This window comes from Epinephelus moara, chromosome 2 (genome assembly GCF_006386435.1).
Source record: "Epinephelus moara isolate mb chromosome 2, YSFRI_EMoa_1.0, whole genome shotgun sequence".
Classification (NCBI taxonomy): Eukaryota; Metazoa; Chordata; class Actinopteri; order Perciformes; family Serranidae; genus Epinephelus; species Epinephelus moara.
Genome location: NC_065507.1, coordinates 33,142,312 through 33,166,900, shown reverse-complemented (window position 1 = coordinate 33,166,900; position 24,589 = coordinate 33,142,312). Strand labels below are relative to the sequence as shown.

Below are 24,589 nucleotides of genomic sequence, written 5' to 3'. Positions count from 1 at the left end.
TTAACTGAGGTGAACCAAAGATGCAAACTGACCTTATTGCCGTTAAAGACGTAGGCCAGTTCATCTGCGCCCAGTTCAGTGTCAGAGCGCACACTGGGACGTGCCCAGCCCACTCTCATCTCCCCTGTGGTTACAGCCTCAAACTCAAAGTACCACTTCCCTTGGGTGATGGCATACGACTTCTCTGCCCTGAAGATTCGTACCTTGTCCCCGCGGGTGTTCTCAAGGCCATGGCTAGCTGCAGGGGAAGAGGGAAAAAACATTTAAGTATGTTGAACTTGGTTGATATTCTGCATTCAATCAACACGTTTGCATGATGTTATCTGACTCACTGCTCTCCTGATCTGGAGGCTCAATGTTGTAGCCATAGCCAATGAGGGTGCGGACAGCATTGTTAACACTGTCTCGGTTCGTTTTCTTAGTTCTCTCGTCCAGCAGGTTGTAAGGTACCAGACGAGGGTTTCGCTTATTCAAGATGTCCTGAGAAGCAAAACACAATACGACTCAATATAAAACAGAAAGTGTGACTCTTTGTACAGCTTATTAAACAAAATAAAATAAAGGATGTACTGAGGATTCAAAAAGGATACCTGCACAATACTGTAGGTCCATCCTTGTCGTACCCGATCCCTTGCCCAAACATTATGCCCATTTTCTGCCAGTTTTTCTACAAGCTGGTTCTGGTTTGGTGTCAATTTGACATGGCTGAGGTCAAGGGGGGCAGGCTTGTATCCATTGGTCATCACGTAGCTAGAGGACAGACAAAGGTTCATATTAAGATATGCATAAAAGATAATGTAGAAAGTTTAAGCAGCCAGAAATCTCTTTGTCGACATACGTCTTGGGCAGCTTAATCTTCTTGAGGTTCTCCTCTGCCTTCTCGTCACCCATACCAACATGGCAACCCAGCGCCAGGAGAGTCCTGTGAGATTACACAACCATCAACAATTGTATCCAAGGATATACAATTCCTCCTCTTACCCTCACATCTCTCAAACTGAAACCTCAATTACAAACTCACTTCAGAGTTTCCGCAGACATCTGCAGGTTGTAGTTCCTCTCTGGTTCAGGGAGACTCTGGAAGTCCACCAGACAAGGATGGAGTTTCTTGTTGTCATCCCTGAACTGTGGAGGAAGATAATAGTGGGTTACTCACCAGTCAAAAAATAGATAATAACAACAGCAATAATGCCTCAACAGACCTCATCTTTTAATTAATTTCAGCCTGAGAAGGGGGTCAGTTTAGGTGTGTTTAGCCTTCCCTACATCTCTGTATTTTAGCATCATCTCTGCAAGCCTCATTCAAGGTGCAGTCTTGTTCTAAAATCTTGCAGACTTTTCCACATTGGCGAAATTGGCTAAACTTTCAGCAACAACGCTGAAAATCTTTATACAACACTAAGCTGCACTTTTTGTATTCCAACACAACAAACTCTTCTGGAATGTTTCTCTCCAGCTCTCACTAACATTTCCACCATTGCCTTTCTGCAACAAGTCACCTCTCCTGAGATTTCAGAACAAGACTACTCCTTGAGCAAGACTTGGTTAGACACAATAACGAACAGACCAGATCAGTGAAGGGCAAAGAAAAATGTTTAATTTCTCTGTAGGGTCCTCTCCATAATATTGTCACACACTTAAAATAACAATATATATGGAAAAAACAAGTACTTTCAGTGGACATAAATTGACAGTGAACAATTGCACGTAGGGATTACATTGCAGCAATGTCTCTCAATACTGGACCAACTGCAAAAATTGTTGTTACACAAAAACATAGGAAAATAGGGTCAAGGTTGAAAAATACCAAAGTTCCCTTGAAGGTGATGACACAAATCCTTTTATTAGAAAATGAAAAGTCACATACTGGGCTCCTATACTAAACAATGAACTACAGCCTGATTTTTGTTGTAAAAATAATACATTATGTTTTTGAAATATTACTATCACATTACTCAAGAGCTCCAAATCATCTAAATCGGAGGCTGTCAAATCAATACTGTTGCATCTGTATTGCAGTGCTGACTCCATACTCACACTCCCAAAGGTCCAGCCCTGCTCGATACGGGTGACAGCCCAGAGCTCGTGAATATTCTCTGCCAGCTTCTCTCGGATACGCTCCAAGTGGGGTGGTAACACAATCTATACAGCAAAGGAAAGGAAGCAAACACAAAGAAACTAATATATCAGACACTCTAATGACATCATCAGAGTGTGATTTTAGGTTTTGAGGCTTTTACCTGAACAGTGTCCACAGGGCAGGGGGTGAACGAGGTGTGGGTGAGGGACAGGGTGGGACCCAGCAGGTTGCGCACGCCTTGGAAGTCGTGCTTGTACTCCTTGATGGGTTCAATACGCATCCTCTCTCTAGGCAGCAGAGCCTCATAGCACGGGGCGTAGCCAGGCGGGGGCATGAACTTGAAGTCTCCATGACGACCACCAAGGAGGAACCGAGCCCTGAGGTGACAGAAACAGAGTCAAGCAGTCAAATCTTTTTCTATTTGACAGAGAGATCTTTATGTACTACTTAAATCCTTTGTGGCAACAGTGCCTTGATCTTTATAAGACTCATAATAAAGAAAACATCGATTTAATCTCTGTGCCAGTTCCTGAGCCTGTGTTTCCCTCCCTGCGCTCATCAGTCAATTTGCCATTAGCACTGTCTCAGCACTGTGAGGGATCATTACACACAGCAGCTGTAAAATCTCTTCTGGGGGACAAGACACTGTAGGCTTCAGAGGGATTATTTGAAAGATCATTTCAAGGATTTAGACATATTTATAAAATCAAAACTAAAAGAATGAAAATGCATGTAAAATGCAGGACTGTTTGAAGCTTTGGTTTTAAAGATATATGCAGGACTTTTCCTAAAAAAACAATCATCACTTATGACCCACTATAAATGTGTGGCAGTGTATTTTTCTGCAGAGGCTATGCCCTTTGCCTGTATTTTCTTATTTTCTTCCTATTTTCTGTGTCAGAACATTTATGGGGGTGTACCCCGACAGCGCTCAGGTGAGGTTGGGACTTTACAAAAAGGTAGTAGGCAGTAAGCAGCAGGCATCTAAGAAAGACAGTGGCAAAATGCCAGTTGACATTGAATGTGGGGTTGGCTTTTACTTTTGCTTTTGCTGGCGAGCCTGTTCACAGTCAGTAACCGAGAATGGTACTTAGTATACCTTTAAATATTCTGCCAGTTTTTTAGCATTTTTGTTTATGATTTTGAAATTCTGTATGTATATTCCTGCATCACTGGTGTATAAAACCACACAACTTTAACCTACTAAGAAACCAAATCTACCTCTGTGCCTGCATAATTGCACTGCATTAACATTTGTTACATTAATTTACTGTTGTACTGGGCAAATGAAGACATTAACCTGCAAATCAATGAAATTTGTAATTAACTCAACACAAAATGACAAAATAAACTGAAACTCAACTTTCTTTTTTTTTTCTACTTACTTGACGCCTGCAGAAAAGCTGATTGCAGGGAAGAAGAGGCCATCCACATTGAAGTTTTCAAACATGCCCTGAACTGGGTGGCCGTTGATACGAAAGGAGATACTGGGCACGCTCAGATCCAGACAGCAGCTGACGACATCGTCTGCAGCCAGGGTGTGCGCGCTGGGCGAAGCCACCTGGCGAGGTACAGTACCTGAACGGCAGAGCAGAGAGTGAGGAAGTCATATAATATGACATATAGCAATGTGGAAAATGGTGTAGTAAATAACTTAGGGGAATCATCTTACCTGACCATAGATGCAGTCCATCATAGCCATAGGAGTACAGGTCATCTCCCACACCATTGCCTCCCCAGCCTTCTCCTCCTCCAGGGTAGGGGCTGTAGCCCTCAGTCATAGCCCAGCCCACACGCAGGTGGCTGGCCTGCGCCGTCACAAAGGGTTCCACGTAATCTACCATCATCTCAAAGTACCATTTCTTATACTGCGTGGAGCCCTCACATGTGCCCAGGAAGATGTTAGGTCTGACACTGAGCACAGGATAGAAAGAAAACATTAGCTTTAACAGACAACACTTGACAGAGTGGTTGTTGACTTTAACAAGAAAAATATGAGTTAGAAACAGAAAAGACCCTTTAATTTATAGAACAGATGAACAGCAGTTCAAGTACCTTGTGGCATAGTTTACAATGTTGGTCTGCAGCAAGAGGTCACGACCCGGGAGGAGATTTTCAGTGATGAGGTTTTGGTTGGACCTCACAGCTACACCATTACACACACAAAGAGAGCGCAAGACATCCAGGACCTAAAGACAGGACCAAGACAGACATTACAATCAGTTCTGTGTTTAAATGTGGCAGAGCAGAGCAGACAGTTCACACTGTCATCCACTGGTGACAATTGTTAAAGGAATTCTATAACCAATAAGTGTTTTTTTAATGAGCCAAACACACTTTTAGGATGCTATAACTTTCCAAATCACCACCTGCAAAAGTGTCTGGTTAAGTAGCCTACCCTGCCAGCTGGCACCAATTGATTGGCTGCTGGCTGATGTTACTTTCCTACCCTGCTTCTGGCAGTAAAAAAAGACAAACCTTGTGGTTCCTTCCATGCTTGTCCAGAAGAGAGATGATGGATTTAATGTGGTTCTCCTGGATGATGTTCAGAACCTCAGGGCTTTCAATTAGCACACAGTACAGCACCTCAAGAATACCTAAATGTATAGAGAGGAAGAATATGATCAGCTCTTGGCAATTTTTAACAGCAGTAACAGGCAATGCATCAATAGGAGAAAGTAATGCAAGAGGCTAATACTTTAAGACATCATTAATAAGAACATGGTTCAAAAGAAGTAAAATGGCTTAAAAACCAACTACACACAACACGGCTATCAAAGAACACAAAATTAACTACTCAGATCTACACAGAGATTTGTGCCTAAGGATCTCATGAGCCTCAACTGTTTAAAAGTTTAAGCTGTGTCTAATAAGTACAATCAGTCCAGCCAAACCTTAGAAGCAATTAGTCAATTCAAAGTGAGGTACATGTGATACCTGAAGAGGCCTCCAGACGGTCCAGCTTGCTGACCAGCCAGTCGAGGTTGTCACAGAACAACGCACAATTAGAGCGGTTCCCTCGAATTAGAGAAGCTGTTCAGTGGAGACACAAAGAGTGAAATGATGTTACTTTATTCAGTACAGGTAGCATTTCATTTGTACTTTAAGTTTATGGTGGTAATTTTACCCAGCAGCTCATAAAGAAGGTTGACAATCTCCTTCCAGGACTCTGCGGCTTCCTCCCCGGCGAATTCAGAAAAGTGAGCAGCGGTGTTGTACACGTTCAGGCGGTCGATGCACTCCAGCACGATGGTGATCATTCCCTGAGAGAGAAAGAAAACAGAAACACAAGGGGGGGGGCAGAAAGGTTATGCACACATCATTCTGATTACTTTTTAATATGTATTTTGTTGCTGTTGGTGGCAGCTTTGTGCCTTTGGGTTAAGGCTAGAATTAGGGCTATTCTAAGGCTGATTAGCTGCAGGGTTGTGCAGTGGTGTGGGAGTGTCACTTAAATGGCCCACTTGTGTGGGAGTGGAGGGTAGAAAGAAAGCCAAACTTTATTATCTTTATCACCACAAAAAAGACACGTATGCACACAAAAATAAAGTCAGTACTCTCCTTTTAAGCACAGTACACACAAGATGTTCACACAAAACTTAATTTATTTTGTTCAATATAATATCTGATGATAAAAAGAGACTGTATTACTTGTTTCTGTGGATTGCGGACATCTTTCCGGTCTGACTGACAGTCACAATTGGCCACCGCAGTGTGACATTAGGTTGTGTTTCTACAAACATCGAATCTGTTTCAACTTTTCACATGAATAAGAGGAGTGGCATTCTTGCCGCAACACTGGATTTGGTGCGACTGCAGTCTGAGGTAAATCAAAAGTTGGGGTGGTTCAGGGTAGTGTTATACACTTGGCACTAACTCAAGTAAGGTCCTCACAAATACAGCGATAAAACGTGTGTGTGTGCTTGTCCATTTGGTTAAGACTTGGGATTTGGTTCAAGTTACAAGTTAAGGTTTTGGTAAGGGTTGGGTTTAGGTATGTAGGTTAGGGTACCCGAGCTGTATGCTATGGTATAAGTCAACACATTGTCCTCACAAGTGATAAAAACAAGTATAAGTGTATGCCATGTAAAAGTTAAGAAAAATAAATAAATAAATGACTTAACAAAACTGCATGAGGGCATAGAAATCAAGTTCCCTCTTTGCATAGTGAATGTAATTAAGTTATAGGACCAGACCGTAAAAATCAATCAATATGGGAAGTGTGAGGGTGTGTGACGCTTTGCAGGCAGCATGCAGATTACCTCCTCTTGGAAGAGGTTCTGCCGGTTGCGGAGAGAGCGAAGTTTGGTCTGCTTCTCCTCGTGCTCCAGTTCCTCCTCGGGAGGACGAAAGTAGAAGATGAGATCCTGAAGAGAGAGGATGACCCCCTCCAAAGGGAGCGACACGGACCCTGGTGACTTGTTCTTTCCACTCAGAGAGTCCAAACCCCTGAAAGACCACGAACAAATCAGCAACAACTGTAAAAACATTTTTTTATCCCTCTCCATAGTTTGCATGTTTCAGATCAAGATATGGTCACATTACAATGCGGACCGTAAACAGATGAGCATAATGAAGATATCAGGTAATTTTTATGAAGACTATTGCATTCTGTCATTATGAGAAATTTTGTCCTCCCACATTTGAAAATGTATATACTCACTTGTTGAACTGCCTGAAGAGGCCAATAGTGCTGAAAATCATTCGAGCAGCCTGAGACTCTTCAGTTTGGGAGCGGGACACAGTTAGAGCATCGTCCATATGACCCTCCTGGTGCAGAATGACCTGGGGACATGGACAGCATAATTATGTTAGAGATAGTATGCTCCAGTTCTCTCGTTTAAGAAACCAGCTTTCTCTTACGAACCCCAAAGATATAAACACAACTCTTGCTTATCTCCACCATCAGAATTATCCAAACCTTTCTCTTCATCATTCCCAAACGAGCAGCTTTGGCATCAAGGGCGGCATATGTGAGCCACAGGCCTGTGGACACGTGCTGGACGAAGCACATGGACTCTCCATACTTTATCTCTGGAATGCCCATCCCTTCAACATCACGCTTCTGAGCCACATCCACCTTCTCCTGCTCAAGGAAACCAGGTGGAAAGAAGGGGTGGAGGGAAATCATAAAGAGGTCAATAAGTGAAGAAGTCAGCATTATAACAGACAAACAGAAACCAAAATGTTAATTCTGACCTTTGAAACACGGAAGCAGAAAGCGGATAGTTTGGTGTTGGCCCTCTCTGGGTCGACCACCAACAGACCTTTCTCCTCATCCATACACAGGTACCGGCCTGTGGTAATGTGGCGAATACGGAAAGACTGCCCCCACTTCATATGGCTACCACTCCAACTACGGGAAGAAAGTGAGAAAAAAAACATTATATTAAAAAGCCAGCAGAGTTTATTAATTACTACTATATCATTATCTAGTGTTTGTTGATAAAAAAAATGTTTTGTGTGGTCTAGAGGTTTATATGTAGGCTTGTCATAATAACTACTTTTGTTGGATGATATATTGTCCCAGAAAAAATTGTGATAAACAGTATTTTATGCCACTGATTTAATGATATTATATTAGCATAATAATGCAAGTACACCCTCTCAAATAGCAATGAACTTTTAATTCAACGAAAAATGACAGCAAAACATGTCCTGGCATAGTTTCTTCCTGTTCATTTGGCTTAGGTGCTGTAGAAAAAAAAAAAAAAAAACACTTAGGCCTGCGTCTAAATCTTATAATGGTCCGGAAAACCCAGCGATTTACTCTGACATCATGTTGGGTTAAGATTTTGATGATCATAACATCCATTTAATCAGTTCATTTATGGTTGAGGACATTTATCCTCTTGTCTCTTTTTAACACATTTTTAAACTGCTAATTAAATAAAGGAAAAATGCTTAAGAAAAAAAAACTTTGCACAACCATTAAAGTAAGAAGTTATGCCAATAATTCTTATACTCAAGCAGATTGCTCAGTTTTAGTAATAATATAGGGCAGGAAAATACTCCACACCTTAGATCAATTTATCACAAAAAATATTGCTTATTGTGTAAAGGATGCCTCAAGGGGACAATCACCTGATTCTGAGAGGCTCCAACCTCCACAGGGATCGAGCCTGACTGCACACAGCACCGCCTTCATAGTGAGCCATCCTGCAGCGGAGTCAGGGCACAGACACATACAATCAAACAGTATCAAATAACAGGATATTTTTCTGCTCGGAAATACTGTGTCCTCTTCCTCTTACCTGCGCTTTTCTTCTCCTTCCTCTGGTGTAGCAATGGCCAGACACTCGTCCATGTGGCCGTGGAACAGCCTGAGAACGTGACCGCCTGTCAGAAACCCTGAGAGGAGGAATACACACCATAATAAGTGCAGAAAGTTGTCATTTCTGATTACACACAATATCACAATATCATCCTCCAAATATTCTGCATGCTTACAGCTGACATTTAAAAATACAACTATAAAACTGGTAGATCACCAATATAAATAAATGTGTACAAGTGTGTTTATGAATTGCGTGGGCTGCATAGCATTGGTGGCTGTGGAGCACGATGTGTAAAGCACGTTTGTACCCTCAGCTAGTTCACATCCCGAACTAATTGGATTCATGTTCCACAGAGTCTGCATGAAGGAGGCATCCACCATCAAATCCCCACTGGCATAGGACAAGTGCTGAGGACAGTGGACAAGAATAGGCGGGAAAAGACTGAGTTTAGCACAGCTTACACATGTCTATATCTTCCATTGTGCAACAGTGAGGTGGACAAATTTATCAGGAGTCTTACCAGGTATCTCTCAGAGGACACACTGACAAGGATGAGGTCATCACCCACCCTGACCTTTTCACCTTCTGACCTTTGCTTGGAGGCTGGGTGAATAGTCCACCAACATGCCTCACCTGCATGAAGAGGAAGAACAAACAGCGACGTTAGTTTCCCCACAGAGACACCGAGAATTACAACTGAATGTTTACTCAAGTGTATTGAAACAAAAGCCCTCTCTGTTCACCTACAACACTCCCACTCCCTCACAGCACCCATTATCATAACAATGCTTCTATTTCTCAGCCGAACTACAGTGAAAGGAATATGCCACAACAGAAGATATGCACTGTTGACTCAATTTATGTCAGTAGCTTCAGATGGCCAACTCAGCAAAATTCTAGAACCATATTAGACTCATAAAAAGCAATTTAACAATTCTACTCGAGGATAATGAGTTTCAGTAATCAGTTAAATGCAGGCTGAGAAAAAAAAGCATTGTGTAACATCTTGAAAAAGGATTTCCAAGAGTAGGTTTTACCAGTGGAATCTTCCTGTAAGCCCACGTCAAAGGCCAGCTTGTCTGTGAGTGACCGAGATGTAGTCAAACAGCTCAGGTACTGGGAAGAAAGTTTTCATTCAGGACATGAACACCACTTTGCCAAAAATGCATATAAAAATATGGCTATATATTACAGCACGGAAACTGAAATCAAAGCTGCCTTCATTCAATTAGTTTCTTTGGATGCAGTCTTACCATGCATGAGTGGTAGTGTCTCAGAAGGATGGCATGACCATACAGTAAGGTACGATGGCCTCCACCTTGGGACGACTGGAGGGAAGGAAGATAAAGAGATCAGCCTGTCAACATCTACTGTACACTTCAAATACACTGATTGACCTCTGGACTTTATAAAATATATCCTTGTTTTCCTCCCTGTCTAGAGGAACACATTATTAAGAGCCAAACTGTCAATGAATGTGATCAGCCACGTTGCCGGAAGAAAATGTTGGCATTGTACATTTCTGTAAACCACAAATACACAACATTTGCATGTTCCATAGAATCCAATCAGTGTTTCTAATGTGACGTCAATATATGAGCTGACTGTTATTGGGAAATGGTGGGGACAATGGGTGGCGGGTCACCTGGGCAAGACACTTGACAAGCTGCAGACCACTGTTTGAGACTGACAAACAACAAAACCAGTTGTTTTTTAGTGAGTCATTGCTGTGTTTCCATCAGCTTTTTAACCCCCTAAAGGAGGATGTTTTTAGGGACCTGTAGCTGATTTTCCTGATGTTTTTAGCCCCAAACATGGGTGTGTTTCAGGGGCTCATCACTGTGTCTCCTGTAGCTTTTTAGCCCTAAAATGTGAGTGTATTTGGGGGCTCATTGCTGTATAAAATAATGTGCAAATGTAACATACCAGTGGTTTGCAGAAACATACAATACCAACGTCTTTTCCAGCGACTGAGTTGCTGTAATCTCAACATATCATCAGCTTGCAATGACATACTGTTCAGACTGTACTTTATAATTATATGTTGTATTAGCACTGTATGCTCACAATTTTGTACGTTAATCTTACTGTATATATTGCATATGATGTGTAAGATTAGACTGTTTACTCCATGTTGATCCTTCGGAGATCTACTCTCATTTTATTTTAGAGATGGATAAATTGGAAAGATTAGATTGGTATGGATAAGATGGCTGTGCAAAATGAATGTAAACAATGGTGGCAATTTAAAACTTGAATGCATGTCGAGGGTTTATTATTGTACTCTTAAGAAAAAAAATCCCTGAAAAGGATACTAACGTGAGTCATTTGTAAATAATAGTTATTAAGCAATATTAATAAACAGCTCCACATCACTGAGCAATGACTTTTTCCCTAAACAAATACCGTACAGAACGTGTTGGGGTCCATTCTTATGCAAATACAACATAATAACAACGAGAACCACATCAATAACAAAGCAGTGTAGAGATACTGCTGAAACTAGGACATTGCTACACTATAAATCATAGCTCTTAGAGAAGGTATCACAATGATGTGACTGACAAAGCAAAAAAAAAAAAAAAAAAACGTACACCTTTGAATCCAGTCACCACAGATTATTACCTCACACAAAAGGCAAACATAACATTAATCCATCCTACCTTTTCTCAGCATACAGCAAGAATGCAACAAGAAAACACAATTACTGCAACAGTTACACATGGATCAGCCAAATGAAACCATTTAGTCTAACAGACAGGAAGATAATGCTTAGCCTTTTTGTAGGGTTAAGCACCCATAATCCACTTGGATGAGTCTGGGGCAGGTGTGTCAAGTGGGAGCTTTATACCATTAACCCTGGTCTGCATTAACACTAGGCTTGGTTAGGACAGGTGTTGGTGGTGGTGGTGGTGGTGTGTGTGTGTGTGTGTGTGTGTGTGTGTGTGTGTATTAGGAGGGAGATTGGTCTGTCCAGAGGTCTGGTGGTGTCTGGTTTCCCCATCTACCCCTGACAGAGGTGGGTGGGCCTCTCCACTGGGCTGCATGCCATGCTATTCTCATCCTCCTGCTCACCATTAGAAAAGCCTGGCTCATCCACATCTTCCAACTCCAATGAGGCCAGGAACGGACTAAACTACGAGCTATAATGCAACTAATAAAATGCTGCAAAAAGAGAGCCTCTCTTAAAGCAAGATTAAGTTACATAAGCCTCAGCCAAACAAGGTTTCTTTCGCCTATTTTTTTAGAAAGACGAAATATGAGGTTTTCTGTCCACGTCAGCTACAGTAAATCCATCTCTACTGTTTTATGGACTAGCTGGTGAAGAGTCACAGGAGCTGTAGTTAAATCTTAACAATACATTTGTTATTTCACCTTGATTTTAACAATGAGGTGCTTACATTTTGTCTTCTAAACAGGTATAAAAGTTAGCAAGAGTATGGCCAAAAATACACAAACATAAAAGAAATACTTGGGAATAGTTGAGAACTGAATGCTGAGTGGGTTGGTACCTGAGTTTATCAGCACAATGTCTTCTCGATCTGGGGAGTGTGACAATCCATCTTTGATTACTGAATTATTACATTTCATCAGTTAAATACTATACACTCGTGTACCCACTTTCACCATATTTTGACTTAGAAACTTTGCATTAAATTATAGTCCTGATTTAGAGGGACTTGCATCAAACTTAGATTTCTAGATGATTGCGTATATATCAGAATGACGTGATATCACCCATGTTTGGCAAGTTATCCTTTAGAAAAGAAAAATACAACACCAAACAACAGAGTTTAAGCCATTAAACCTTTAAATGTTGCATGGATTTCTATGTATTTCAAGTGAGGCCAGATAGATAAGGCTTGTCTAATTACCATTTTTTGCAGCAGTGTGAAAACATTTTCTGTATAAAAAGGGAATGAGGAAACAAAGAACAATGTGCTGACACAAAAGGATCATCAAACAAGCTGAAGTACCATGATATTTATCATACAACAATGAGGATACATGTGCTGGTGATATTTTTTGCATGAAATGCAAATGAATGATACATTGTGACACCTTGCCTTTCTATTTAAGAATAGATAATTCAATCATACACATAGGCTAAATGCTTAGTAGAAAAAAAGGCCATAAGTGCATAACACACTGGCTTTTAACTGCAGATTCAGCCTTTTTTTGTCAAATGAAACCAGCTTAGATTATCTAAAATTAATCTAAAGATAATGGACTTATTTGCTTGGACCCCATCAGTTACTGTAGCCAGAGTTTAATGACAGTTGTATAGAGCGATCACCACCTCGTGTGAGGGCTAAACAGATATGAATCAAGACGTGTGAATGATACAGTACTATTTCATTTAATAGGACACCCAGTGGGCAACAGGACAGGAACAAGGACAGTTGCCAGGTTGGTTGGGACACACGTTACAGGAAAACAGACATTATTAACAGACATACCCATTGGTCCAAATCGACTGCCTGCTTGGCAGAGAGCAAGAAGGGAAGGGAAGGGGAGGGGAGGGGTGTAAGATAACAAGTAAAAAAAATGATGGACAAACGCCCAACCAGTGATCCATATTTAAATAAAAAAGTAGTCCCACTAAAGACAAACAAACAAAAACATGACTGGAACCTGATATCAAAGCAAAGTATTCTAATAAATGAACTAACATGTTTGTCCTGTTAGAGGTTTGACTACTGTCTGTAGATAAATGATAAAAACAGGCATATATTTTAAATCATAATCTAGAATCTGGAAAAACACATAAAACCATAATTTACCATCTATCAGGTAAAATCTTGTACAATGTATATTATATATATCCCATTTTGTTCTACTTTTATTATGAGTTTCATAGCCAGGGTAAGCAGACTAAAGAATTATTTTTAGGAAATATGCTTGGTTGCCCTCTACTCATAGTCACATGAGAGGATTAATTACAACTTTATATATCTGAGTCCAGAACAAAGAAAGCTCTTCTGGTACCTTTTTTTTAGCCTAGACAGATGCAAAGGACCAATATGTCTTCAAATAACTCCCAAACAGTCTTGTTTACATGTCATATCTTGTTGGACAGCAAGCTAATCAGATGGTTGTTTAAGAGTCCCACATTAGTATGAAGCTGCCCAAGCTGGATGTGTTAAACGTTATTTCAACATGTGTTTGAAGCTACAGTTGGTAACTTTTATAAAAATATTTTTTTGTAATATTTGCTGAAGTACATGAGACTGAAATCTGTGAAAAAAATATGTTCCTCTTCCTCCTCTTGTGCATCTAAAGGCTAGAATCTATCGCAGATGAAGGACAACAACTTACCAGAGCAGAGGAGTCTGTAACACAGCTGTCAGTCATGTTAATCATGTCTCCAAACTGTCTAACTAGGCAGCATCGATCAAATATGAATCAAGATTCTGTTACTGCATTTCCTATGTCTTGTTTTTATGAAAGTGACCAACTACAGCTTTGATACATCACAAGATACAACATGTAAAAAGGACAGTTTTTAAATTTATGGAAGGCTGTTTTTGATGGAGGTGTGAAGACAGCAAACATTTCCAAACATACCACAGTGTTACTCTCAGTAAAAGGAACTGATGCTTGATGCTTAAGCAAATCTGTCAACAAAATCAGATTAAACAGTATATCTCAAATCTACATCAGCAATGCCAACTAAAATTTAAGAATTCCACCATGTGACAGTGAGAGGGACAGGATTTAGTCACAGTAGAATACTTTGTCAAAAGAACAGATACATTTTTTCATCAGTCAGAAAAGATGGGGAAAATATTTCTTTGTCACACATAAACCAAATTTCTTCCTTCTTACAACTTCTCCATCCCCTCTCCATATGTTCTTCTACCTTTAACTCAATTCTTTATTTCTGTTTTTGAGTCCTACCTCGGTCATCTCCACCGTGTTGGCCAACATCTCCTGCAGAGCGCGGACCGACAGGGACTGCTCCAGAATGAAGGTACATATGGCCAGGTCCGGGGGCACATTCTGCATCATGTACAAACATCACAGAGGAAAATCAAGGTTGATAAAAACAAGGTGACAAGCAGTACAGGACAAATAAAGGGAGGAACAGTGACAGCATCTTACCTGAGCATTGGATGTGGTTTCCAGGAAGCAGAGACGGTTCCCAAAGCCCTCACAGGACAGACATAGCTTTATCTGCTGCTCCTTCAGGACGGAGGCAGTGCACTGCAGAACGACTTGATCATCCTGCAGCCAATACACAAACAAACACATTTATTCACTGGCCTTTCATTTTTAGGACACATCATTTTATGCTTACATTCTCAACTACACACTTATTTCCATTATATCTGCTAATGTTTGCTGCTGCTTGTCCATGATACGCCTGCTTTTTCATGTTTGTTTTTTTCACATTGTTTTGTGTTTTTTATAACACTTCTTCACTACGATTGCCTCGAGTTGACATTCAGTGCAGGCATTGTTGTGTACAAAAGTGACCTTTTATTGACTAAGTGACATGCTTCATAAGGAGTGTAGAAGAGGAAAACTTGCCTACAGCAGATAATAGAGAGAATAGAATAAAACAAAAATAGGCACTTGCTGTACAGTAAACAATGACTAAAATGTGCTAGGAGACATTTTTATTGGTTGCTCTTTGCTTTTAACTGCATTTACGTTGTCTAAACTTTGCATTTAAAACAGCTTTTTGTTTAATTTACATCATCATACTTAGACACACTCAACATCCTTTATTTATTGTCCCTGTGTTTTTTAAAGAAATTGGGAGACAGACTTTTAAACTTAAGCACCAACAGACTGGAACAACAAGCCTAACCTGACCTATTACTTTTTTTCATGATATGAAGACCTATTCTCTTGTTTACCCCAAATGCACTTGCTCTTTATGTAGACTAATTACACCATGTCCTTTTGTCTGGCAGCTTTTATTTCATTTCTCGTTAGTTTTGTGTAGATGAGACTTGTACAGTAACTGTCAGGTTTAACGGTTCAGAGAGAAGACCCAAATGAATAATACCAAGCAGACATATTCAAGGAACAAAAGGCGAGCTTTAATAAAATAAAGTTAATACCAAAAGGCCAAAACGAGCAGGCTTAAGCAAAACAAACAAATAAAAAAACACAAAAAATAAGCTGGGAAGCAATCGATAACTACAAGAAGAGGGTCTGGGAAAGAGCACAGAAGCCCAACGCAGACAAACTGACAAAAGACAAGGGGAGCGCAGAGACCAATACAGGAGGGAAGGAGGGTGATAATGGGGGACAGGTAATGTCGGGGTTGATGAGAAACAGGTGAAACAAATCAGGGCGCAGCAGACATCACTAAGGTGGGAAAACAAGCAAAGGCAGGAAGTGCAACCAGACATGACACATGAGGAGTGAACCTACAAGATAAAACAGGAAACAGACAAAGCAAACTTTTGTTTTAATGCCTATCCATTTCCATGTGTTCTGTCTTAGAAAGGAGATGTTGAATCTCATGGGGTTTTGTCCTCAAGTTAAAATTTTGAAATAAATAAAACAAATGTTTTATTGCATTTACTATGAACCATTAAAGGGAAAAAATGCCACCTTTTATGTGGATGTCCAATCATTGTGGATGGTGCTTGCTATGTTGACTGAGAAATCTGACTTCACAGCTGCAAAATCAGTTGTGCTTCCTGCATCCATTGCCATCATTTGATGCGGCTGTGATATATAGGTGAAGGCAAGGAAAAACTACGGGCTGTTTCAGCTCAGATTTCTATTCTCTGCCTCTTAGTAGCCGGGAACGTGCTTCAGATGGCGCATGAAAACAGAACCTTGCAAACTAGCTACATTTCCAAAAGCTAAAATGGCATCCCAAAATATGAGTTAAAATATGAGTTAGTTGGAGGAGAGAGGCCAAGGTTGTGGCTTCATTAGCAGGGCATCAGAAACTCACAATCCATCTTACATGTAGGCACTGCCAGCATGGCTCTGCGAGCAGGAGAACTCAGGCCATGTCTACACATATACAGATATTTAAACAGATAGACAGATATTTTCCCCTATGTTCTGGCCTTATGCAAACACAGTTTAAGGTCAACAAATGGAGATTATTTTTAAAACTCCAGTTACTGTGTATCTGTGTGGACAAATAAAACAAAGCGTTTAAAAAAGACATCATCTCCTCACTGTGCAGATTATCACTTCTATCTTTGAGTGAGCTCCTTCATCCTTATACCGAAGGGAAATCAGCGATGATGAGATCTCCAGTAGGTGTTCTGAAAAAGGTAACGTTAGCATTTGCAACAAGGGAAGAATGTGTGAGATGGTTAACACCAGCTAGTGGTTATTGCATTCTAGTGCAATTAAGATATTTTGTAAAACAAAAGCCGTGTGGACCGGAGGGGGAAAATATATCCCTTTTTAAAAATATCTGTATGTGTAGACAGGGCCTTAGTTTTCTTGGTCAATATAGCATGCACTGAGGAATGTATTGCTTTACTGACTACATTTACCATCAACATGCAATGCCTTTTCTTACTTTTATTTCCAGACTTTATGGACATCAATTACCTAACTTACTTTACTTAGGTAATTATCACAGTGAGTGTTAAGTCTGAATAACTTTTTGTCAAAGTTATGTCATTGTAAGCTAAGACATTGATGACTTTTCAAATCAATTTGCACTTTAATTACACTGGTATACGACAATAAAAGAACTTAGACACTTAGACAGACATAATGCTCTCTGTGATTGAAGAACTAAAGCAAGTTTAAAGAGTTTGCTGATTGATTTTCATATGGAAGTTAATAAAAATCAATGGCTGCAAAATTAATTTAAAATAATGGCCACACTACATGACTACAAACTGCCTCTCTCAGTATAGGCCGCTACAATAGATACATGCAACTCTACTCCACAAGTAGAATGCTAACAGACAGTAATTTGTCGCTCCTCATCAATGCTGGAACCCTCCAGGGACTGGTGTAAATACAGCAATAAACACCCCCTCCCCTGTGAAACCCACACCTGACACTAAACATTCCCAGCTGTTCCTTCAACTCAGTCATTACGCAAGTGGATCCATCACTTAACCTGACTAATATTCCGCTCTACAGATCTGGACGGATTCCTGACTTTTCTCCCCTCCCCCCCCCCACCTAACAACTAATGAATCATTCTGTCTTTTCGTTCTTGACCTGCTCACTGTCTTTGCCCTGGTGATTCAGCACCAGCTGTGACTTATAGTGTTTATAGGCAGGCACTTTAAAGCGAGGCCGAGGGCAGCTCAGGAGTTTGCATGTCTATGTGTATGGCACATAGCAGGGAAATGGAAAGTGATGCAGATCAGTGACCTCGTAACTTCTACTCCTCTCTTATACCCGGAGGCCTCTAGTGTTTCTTTGGCTGAAGAGTGTCCCCTCTTCCTTTAGCTGGGCTATCATCTATCTCTCCTCAGCCTCGAAATGTCTCCTCTGTCCTGTCCTCGTGTTCACTGCTTTGCACTCTGGAAAGTGGAGCAATGTGCCCTCTCTCCTTCACTGCAGACACAAGCAACAGCACTCCATATGCAACTCAAGTGTTACTAAAACTGAACATGGACCATACAAACATGACTTCTGAGCAAAATCTGTAAATCCCAGAGCTAGAGTGATCTAATAGCTTTCCCACCTTCCTTGTGCACCAACATTACCTACCACTCACACAACATAAAAGCTGAGTTTCAGACCAGGAGTATGCACTATGATGATATTGATCTTTCTTTATCAGGACTGAATATGAATAACAACTGTTCTGAGACCAGGCATCACGGCATAGCAGTTGTAAGGTCACAGAAAAAGCTGAGCTGAGCTGGGCTGAATAAGAGGGGTAAAATGGGCTAAACTGGCAGTGTTTTGAGGACAGTACAAACAGACTCACACTGCAGTCCCCATTAAGGAGATAGGACTGAGCTTGTGGGTGTCTAAAAGCAGACTGAAGTAACGGAGTGACTCATTGCTCCAAGACAAGATGTGCGATCGAATGACAGCCGTAGACGATATATGCCCCAATGTTATACAGCAGTCCTACCCACTGGCTTCCATCTATTTCTACAGCCACAGGCTCACATGGCAGATTGACTCTGCTTCAATCACTCTTACTGTGTAGGCAAGATCAAAAAGAGGCAGAGGACCTAAAGAAAGACTGTGAGGGACGGGGGGTTAAGGTGCTAGACAGGCGCAGAGCTTTAGCCTCAAAGTTGCAGAGAACATTTCTATGTAACTGCTTTATCTTTATCTATTTTCTATATGTAAATCATGGTGTAAACAAGTTCTTGAAAGAGTATAAGAAAGAGTTATTATTCTAAAAAAAAAAAAAAAATAATAAATATGACCTGGATTTAAAAATCATCACAGTAAGTCACCGTGGAAACATTTGCGGGAAGCATAACATAATAAAATGGGTTATTTTATGGTTCTGTGAACATTACACAATTATCAAAGTAAGAAGGACAACAAACCAACCTTTCATTCTTCAGATGAATAGAAATGATTCTGAAACTTGAAGAGTATTTTACAGATTTAAAGGTTTACTATGCAGGAATTGCATAGCTAGAAAAAATGAAAATGAAAGCCACCACCAGATTCTCTCTCATTCACTATATTTGCATTTTATCTGTGCTGTGTCTGTGATTTTTGTAGCTTCTTCTTTAATGTGTGCAGCTGATGGTCTAGCACCTGGTCACTGCCCTTTATTAAAGTCCGTTCCTCACCTGTGAGCTGTGCCAAGGAATGTCCTGAACACAGCAAAATAAGAAAATACAGGCAGAGGGCAGGGCCTCCACAGGTAAATACAGAGCCACACACATCTGTTTGGTGATTAGTGGTGATTGAGAGGGATTACTGTTATATACGTCAGATTTTTTGAAGAAAAATCCTGCATATACCTTTTAAGTATACAGAACTTTGAGAAAATGGCTGGTTAGCTGCAAAACTGACTGGGGGAGCAGATAAACAGATTAGCCTCAGCCAGCATTTGCCAGCACTTTACTGGTACATGGCTGGACCTGTTATTCCACCCTGAATGTTAAGGGACTCAAATTCATAATAGCACTCTATCAAGCACATCAGCAGCTACAGAGCTGTGTCCTTCCAAGAGTCACACTGTGTGAATCACTTCCAATATGACCATGTGAAAAGCTGACTTAGACACCACACAAACCTTTGAGCTTAACTCACTTATATTAATAGATGCAGCTTTCAGGATTTAAAGGATGTGCACCTGATGCTTTATCCTGAGCCAACCACAACTCCTGATTATGTGTTAATCTCATATGACTGTATCTGAGCAAAGACAGGTAGGCAGTAGCAAGTGAAAGTTAGGAAGTGCTGGTTATCACCCACCTGACCTACTGATCTTAAACCTTGGCAGTGGGCGAAGACGTGTACATGAAACACATTTGATGTCCCATCAACATGGTGGGTGTAGGGTTACAGCCCAACCATGTTTGGACTTGGTGGCTAAAGCATCTGCGCAATGTGGATGTTCGGGGGTTAGAGGGAGAAGTAGAGACAATTGGATGTAAACTGACAAACATATACACAAACAAACAAACTACTGTGCACAAATAGAGGTGCGTAATACAGCAGAGATTTACAGCCAGAGGCACAGATAGCGCCTGAAAGCAGACACCTTTGTATATTCTCTAGGGGCGTCTGTTGATGCACATGCAGACAGAGGATAGCCAGGGTTCCCCCAGACAAGAAGGCAAACTGCCCGCCCCACACAGGAAGCAAACAAGCTGACAGATGCAAAATGGTGAGAGATATCCCTCCGATTCTCTCATGCTCTGTTGAAAGAAAGATTGGACAGGACAGGCACTGAGGTATAATTATACAACTGTGGATGCAGCTAATGGACAGATAGCGTGTTATGTTGTGTAGTTTGGTGTGCATGCAGCAAGGCTTCTGTTTATGGAAGATATCCTCAAACTCACAGAGGCAGGTGGCACAACAGAGCCTTGGATATGTAAATGGTCTTTATTTGACAGCAATAAGATCACTTTCCCTGGTAGCTTGTTGTGGGGGACATTTTTACACTGTCTCAACTGATATTGTGATGGGAAATAGCCACAAGCATCAAGCAAGTCTTCTCATGACTTGTTGACTGTTCAATATGAAATGCTGTGACACTGGGGCTGGTTGCTTTGTTATCTGCCAAGTCATTGTTGCAGTGTCCAAAAAGTTCATTTCCTGGCTTGACATTCAACTGCATGTAGGTACAATAAAGACTTTTAAAACATATCAACAGTGTTAAGTCTTTCTCTTTATCACCATGAAAAACACAAACAAAACTAGTACGTGACCTGTGACCAGTAGACGCCAACATAAAACAACTTGTAATCATTTGTGGATGTTTTTATAAAAAATGGCTATTCTTACTCTAAACAGTATTTTCACATTTATTGATATATTTTCTTTGTCCCCCCTGTTAGAAATTAAAGGTCCAGTGTGTAGAATTTAGGGGGATAGAAATGGCAGAAATGGAATATAATATAATACGTATGTTTTCTCTAGTTTATAATCACCTAAAAATAAAAATCATTGTGTTTTCGTTACCTTAGAATGAGCCGTTTATATCTACATAGGGAATGGGTCCTTATCCACGGAGGTCGCTATGTTGCACCGCCATGTTTATACAGTAGCCCAGAATGGACAGACTAAATACTGGCTCTAGATAGGGCCATTTGTGTTTTGGCATCAATCTAAATTACCAGGTCTGTTTGTTTTAAAGAGGAAAATACCTCTGCAGATAATTTAGCTCACAGTGAACGTCTGGATCTTAAGTTACCAGAGAAAAAAGGGGAACACACATTAGCAGGTACTGGGCTTGCATAGCATCAGAGAAACACTTGATTTGTAACATGAAACAAATGTAACGTGAAAAACATAGAAGGAATTCTAACTAATTCTGAATTGACAAAGAGCCACATCTATGCAAATGAATCATCTGCCTGCTAATCAAATCACTCTTTCTCCATTCTTTCTTTACAGTCCACATTTCTGCCCAATGCTCTAAACAAAGTGTGCTGATACAGGCTGCCTCAGGACATTGATTATATTTCTGCAGACATAAAAAGAATGAGGGACAGCACATTGCACAGCATGTGGGTGGAGAGTGAGGGAACAGTTCAATAAAGCAGAGGGGAGGGTGGTGATGGGGTTTCCCCTTTGAAAACTAGAAGAGACCATGCAGGTGCACTGTCAGGATCCTCCACCACAGACTGCAATCTGGGGGGACTGTCCATCCTCACACTTCTTAATCATGTACTCTCACGCATCTATTCTCCTCCACTTGCTTAAATATCTCCAAGGATATAATCTCTCAAACAACCTCCATATTTTCGCCCTGACCTTTATTTTGTGTCTTTATTCCAAAGACTTCCAAAGCATTTCAAGATTAGCCTGATAAAACATCCATCTCATCACCTGACACTGTAGACCAAGGGGTGTGGGTCTTTGCTGCCTGAAGATAAGAAAGAGTCACCCAGTGTGAATATTAAGGTCTGGATGAGAGTTTAGGTTACATACTTTACACATCCTCTCTTACACATCACCTCTAAAATAGCCCAACCATCTCCTTAACTCACCGCAATGTCAACAGATGCAGACTTAGCACTGGACCAATCACAGTTTTTACTGCAGGTAGGTTTACTGTCTTTCAGGGCATTAGAAGGCTAAAGGGTGGGTGGTTTAGAGGTTTAGAGAGTTTTGTTTTCTCCTGTACATAACATTCAATAATCTAGAAAAAACTGTTAAGGTGCAACCTAACCTGGGAGTCCAGGCCAGCACAGAGATTTAGGAGGAGAACACATATTTTTTGAAAAAGGTTACAGACAGCATCTCAGTTTGTAGATATTAAGCTCTGCCAAAGTCTCAAGGAATCTCTTTTCTTCTCTTCTCTCTTTCTCTCTGTCCCATCTCTCTAACAACACAGACATTTACAAACCTCTTTCAGTGAGTCCTTTTATGGTGGTAGTATTCCCAGTGTGGCAACATCGAATGCTATTAAGCAACTTATAAACTGCCTTTTGCTTGTCATTTCACTAAAGTCAACAGGATACTTTGCCGACTTTAAACCAGCTTTGTATCATAACAATGTGGGTAGTCTGTGTAAATGAACTGTGAATATATAAATAAACTTGCCTCCATCTTACCAGTGCTCGGATCTCTTTGCCTAATTCTCCCTCTCTCAAACTCAGACCAAACCCAGATAAAATGTTAAAACTGGGCAGTGCTGCTCAAATATAAACCAAAATGATGTTACTATATTGCCTATTTTTCAGCTAAAATATCTTCAGAAACATATTTTAGTGTACTGTTTGGCTGTAATACAAGAATTTGTGAACAGGAAGTGGTTTCCATACTGTTTCCTGTATTATAAAAATGGAGGCTGGAAAAAGATCAAATGTTAAAACCAAGCAGTGCTGATAAAATATGAATTAAGATTCTGCATTGCCTGTTTATTACCTTAAATGTTTTCCGAAACATATTTTAGCTAATCATTTATAATATGGTAAACATCTACTCTCTCTGATGATGTAGCACCAATTTTAAAAGTATTTCAATCTTTCTTCTGCAAAGACAGCCCAGTTTGACTGAACAGACCATCGTACCAGCAGTGACATTCTTCTTTAAGGGCAAACAGGATCACTGATGGCCTCACAGAGTTTGATAATCCTCCAATCCATTAAATCTATTCAATTTAATGCCTAATCAAATACAAATATTTAAAGAGTGTTAACTTTCAGAGGGAGTGATACACACTTTTAAACTAACATGAGCAGCATGTTCAGTTAAAAAAAGCTTTTACTCTGTTGCATCAAAGGCTTCTTTCCCTCTGCTTTGGCATCAAAACACAATATATATCATTGCTTAATTTCTACTCAGGTACTATATAAGTGCTTAATTTCTAAGTTTCTAACTGACTGGTAAAAGTCTTTGCGAAAAGTATCCTGCTCCCAGCTTCAGGCTGCTGAGTTTTATAGCTGCAACATTAGAGAAAAAGATCAGCAAACAACAAACCAACAATTGTTTCAACTACATAATTAAACACAGGGTACATGCTTGTAAAAATACTCCAAATGAGAACATGTTTTAGACTAATGCAGTGGTACAGGAGTCATTCTTTGAGTTGAGCTCTGAGTTGTCTAGTGTGGTACAAATGACTAGGTTTTGCCGATAAGTTATGATGCACAAAAGTTATAGGTGGCTTGAGGCAGAAAGTTATTGTGCTGCATTGAATCAACACAGATAAATCTTTTAACTGCACACAAAAGAGTATCGAGAACATTTAGAGCGTTGACTCTTGCCGCCATCTCTCTTTCTCTTTATCATGCTCACTCTCATTTCATACTATTTCTTTTGATTTACTCTATTTTCTTTCTGTACTCTTATCATTTCATTGCAGTCCTTTCTCTTCCCTTTTCCATTACCTCTACCACTTTACTCTGGGCCTTCCCCCTCCACTCCTCTACTATTTTAGGCGGCTGCACCTGTCACTATCACATTCCCTCCTTCTGCTGACCAGCAGATACTTAGGGGTCTCACTTGGAGATACTTAGAAGCCGCACTTGGAGAAAGCACAAGACTGTCTTGCTCACAGGGAGAGCACCGAGCACAGGAAAACTAAAAGATAATGTCAGATGGCAAAAAAAAGCAAAACATCCCCAAAAGGCAGATTTCATTTAAATTACTAAAGAGGGGAAATAAAAAGGACAGGTGTTAACCATTCGCAAGTCTCTCGAAGCTTAGTGAGTTACACATTTAAGTGACACTAACAACGGAATTAAGGACAAAATCATAACAGCGGCTACAACTGCAGAAGATCCAAACTTTTTTGATAAGGTTGCCAAGAGAAATATCTACTAAATGGGATAAATATGCTTCCAAGGATTTTTACTCACAGCTAAGATACCAGGTACTCTGGATTAAACTGTGATAATTCACAAATAGATTCTAAGACACACTGTTAAATTTTATTGACACAAATTGTTATGACAGCCCACACACACACACACACACACACACACACCTTCATTGCCCTCCGTCTTAGTTAAACTGCTACAAAGTACCACACATCAAACATTAAACAGTCTCTGCCCTTTGAAAGACGATAAGTCTGGCAGACAACAGTAATTCAAAGGAAAACACTGTTATAAATAAATTATTTTGGTTGGCCTGAGTCCAAAGTCTGTTTGCCTTAAGAGTAAGCAAAGTACTT

General features: G+C 40.3%; 1 protein-coding gene across 5 annotated transcripts in view; it reads right to left on the bottom strand.

Annotated features, from left to right (window-relative positions):
* The window catches only part of ryr1b (ryanodine receptor 1b (skeletal)), a 94,009-nt gene that overhangs the window by 57,146 nt on the left and 12,274 nt on the right, over positions 1-24,589 (bottom strand). For all 5 annotated transcript variants that reach the window (XM_050059639.1, XM_050059631.1, XM_050059657.1 and 2 more), the window contains 25 exons: positions 14,464-14,586; positions 14,260-14,361; positions 9,612-9,686; positions 9,396-9,474; positions 8,879-8,991; positions 8,666-8,765; positions 8,335-8,431; positions 8,165-8,239; positions 7,280-7,436; positions 7,002-7,166; positions 6,744-6,865; positions 6,343-6,529; positions 5,208-5,343; positions 5,018-5,113; positions 4,559-4,677; positions 4,136-4,269; positions 3,753-3,994; positions 3,466-3,658; positions 2,241-2,457; positions 2,038-2,142; positions 1,022-1,125; positions 839-922; positions 591-750; positions 333-480; positions 33-238 (listed from right to left, as the gene is read on the bottom strand). In XM_050059639.1, the coding sequence (XP_049915596.1) occupies positions 33-238; positions 333-480; positions 591-750; positions 839-922; positions 1,022-1,125; positions 2,038-2,142; positions 2,241-2,457; positions 3,466-3,658; positions 3,753-3,994; positions 4,136-4,269; positions 4,559-4,677; positions 5,018-5,113; positions 5,208-5,343; positions 6,343-6,529; positions 6,744-6,865; positions 7,002-7,166; positions 7,280-7,436; positions 8,165-8,239; positions 8,335-8,431; positions 8,666-8,765; positions 8,879-8,991; positions 9,396-9,474; positions 9,612-9,686; positions 14,260-14,361; positions 14,464-14,586 (3,339 nt within the window). The remainder of the gene's footprint in view (positions 1-32; positions 239-332; positions 481-590; positions 751-838; positions 923-1,021; positions 1,126-2,037; positions 2,143-2,240; positions 2,458-3,465; positions 3,659-3,752; positions 3,995-4,135; positions 4,270-4,558; positions 4,678-5,017; positions 5,114-5,207; positions 5,344-6,342; positions 6,530-6,743; positions 6,866-7,001; positions 7,167-7,279; positions 7,437-8,164; positions 8,240-8,334; positions 8,432-8,665; positions 8,766-8,878; positions 8,992-9,395; positions 9,475-9,611; positions 9,687-14,259; positions 14,362-14,463; positions 14,587-24,589) is intronic.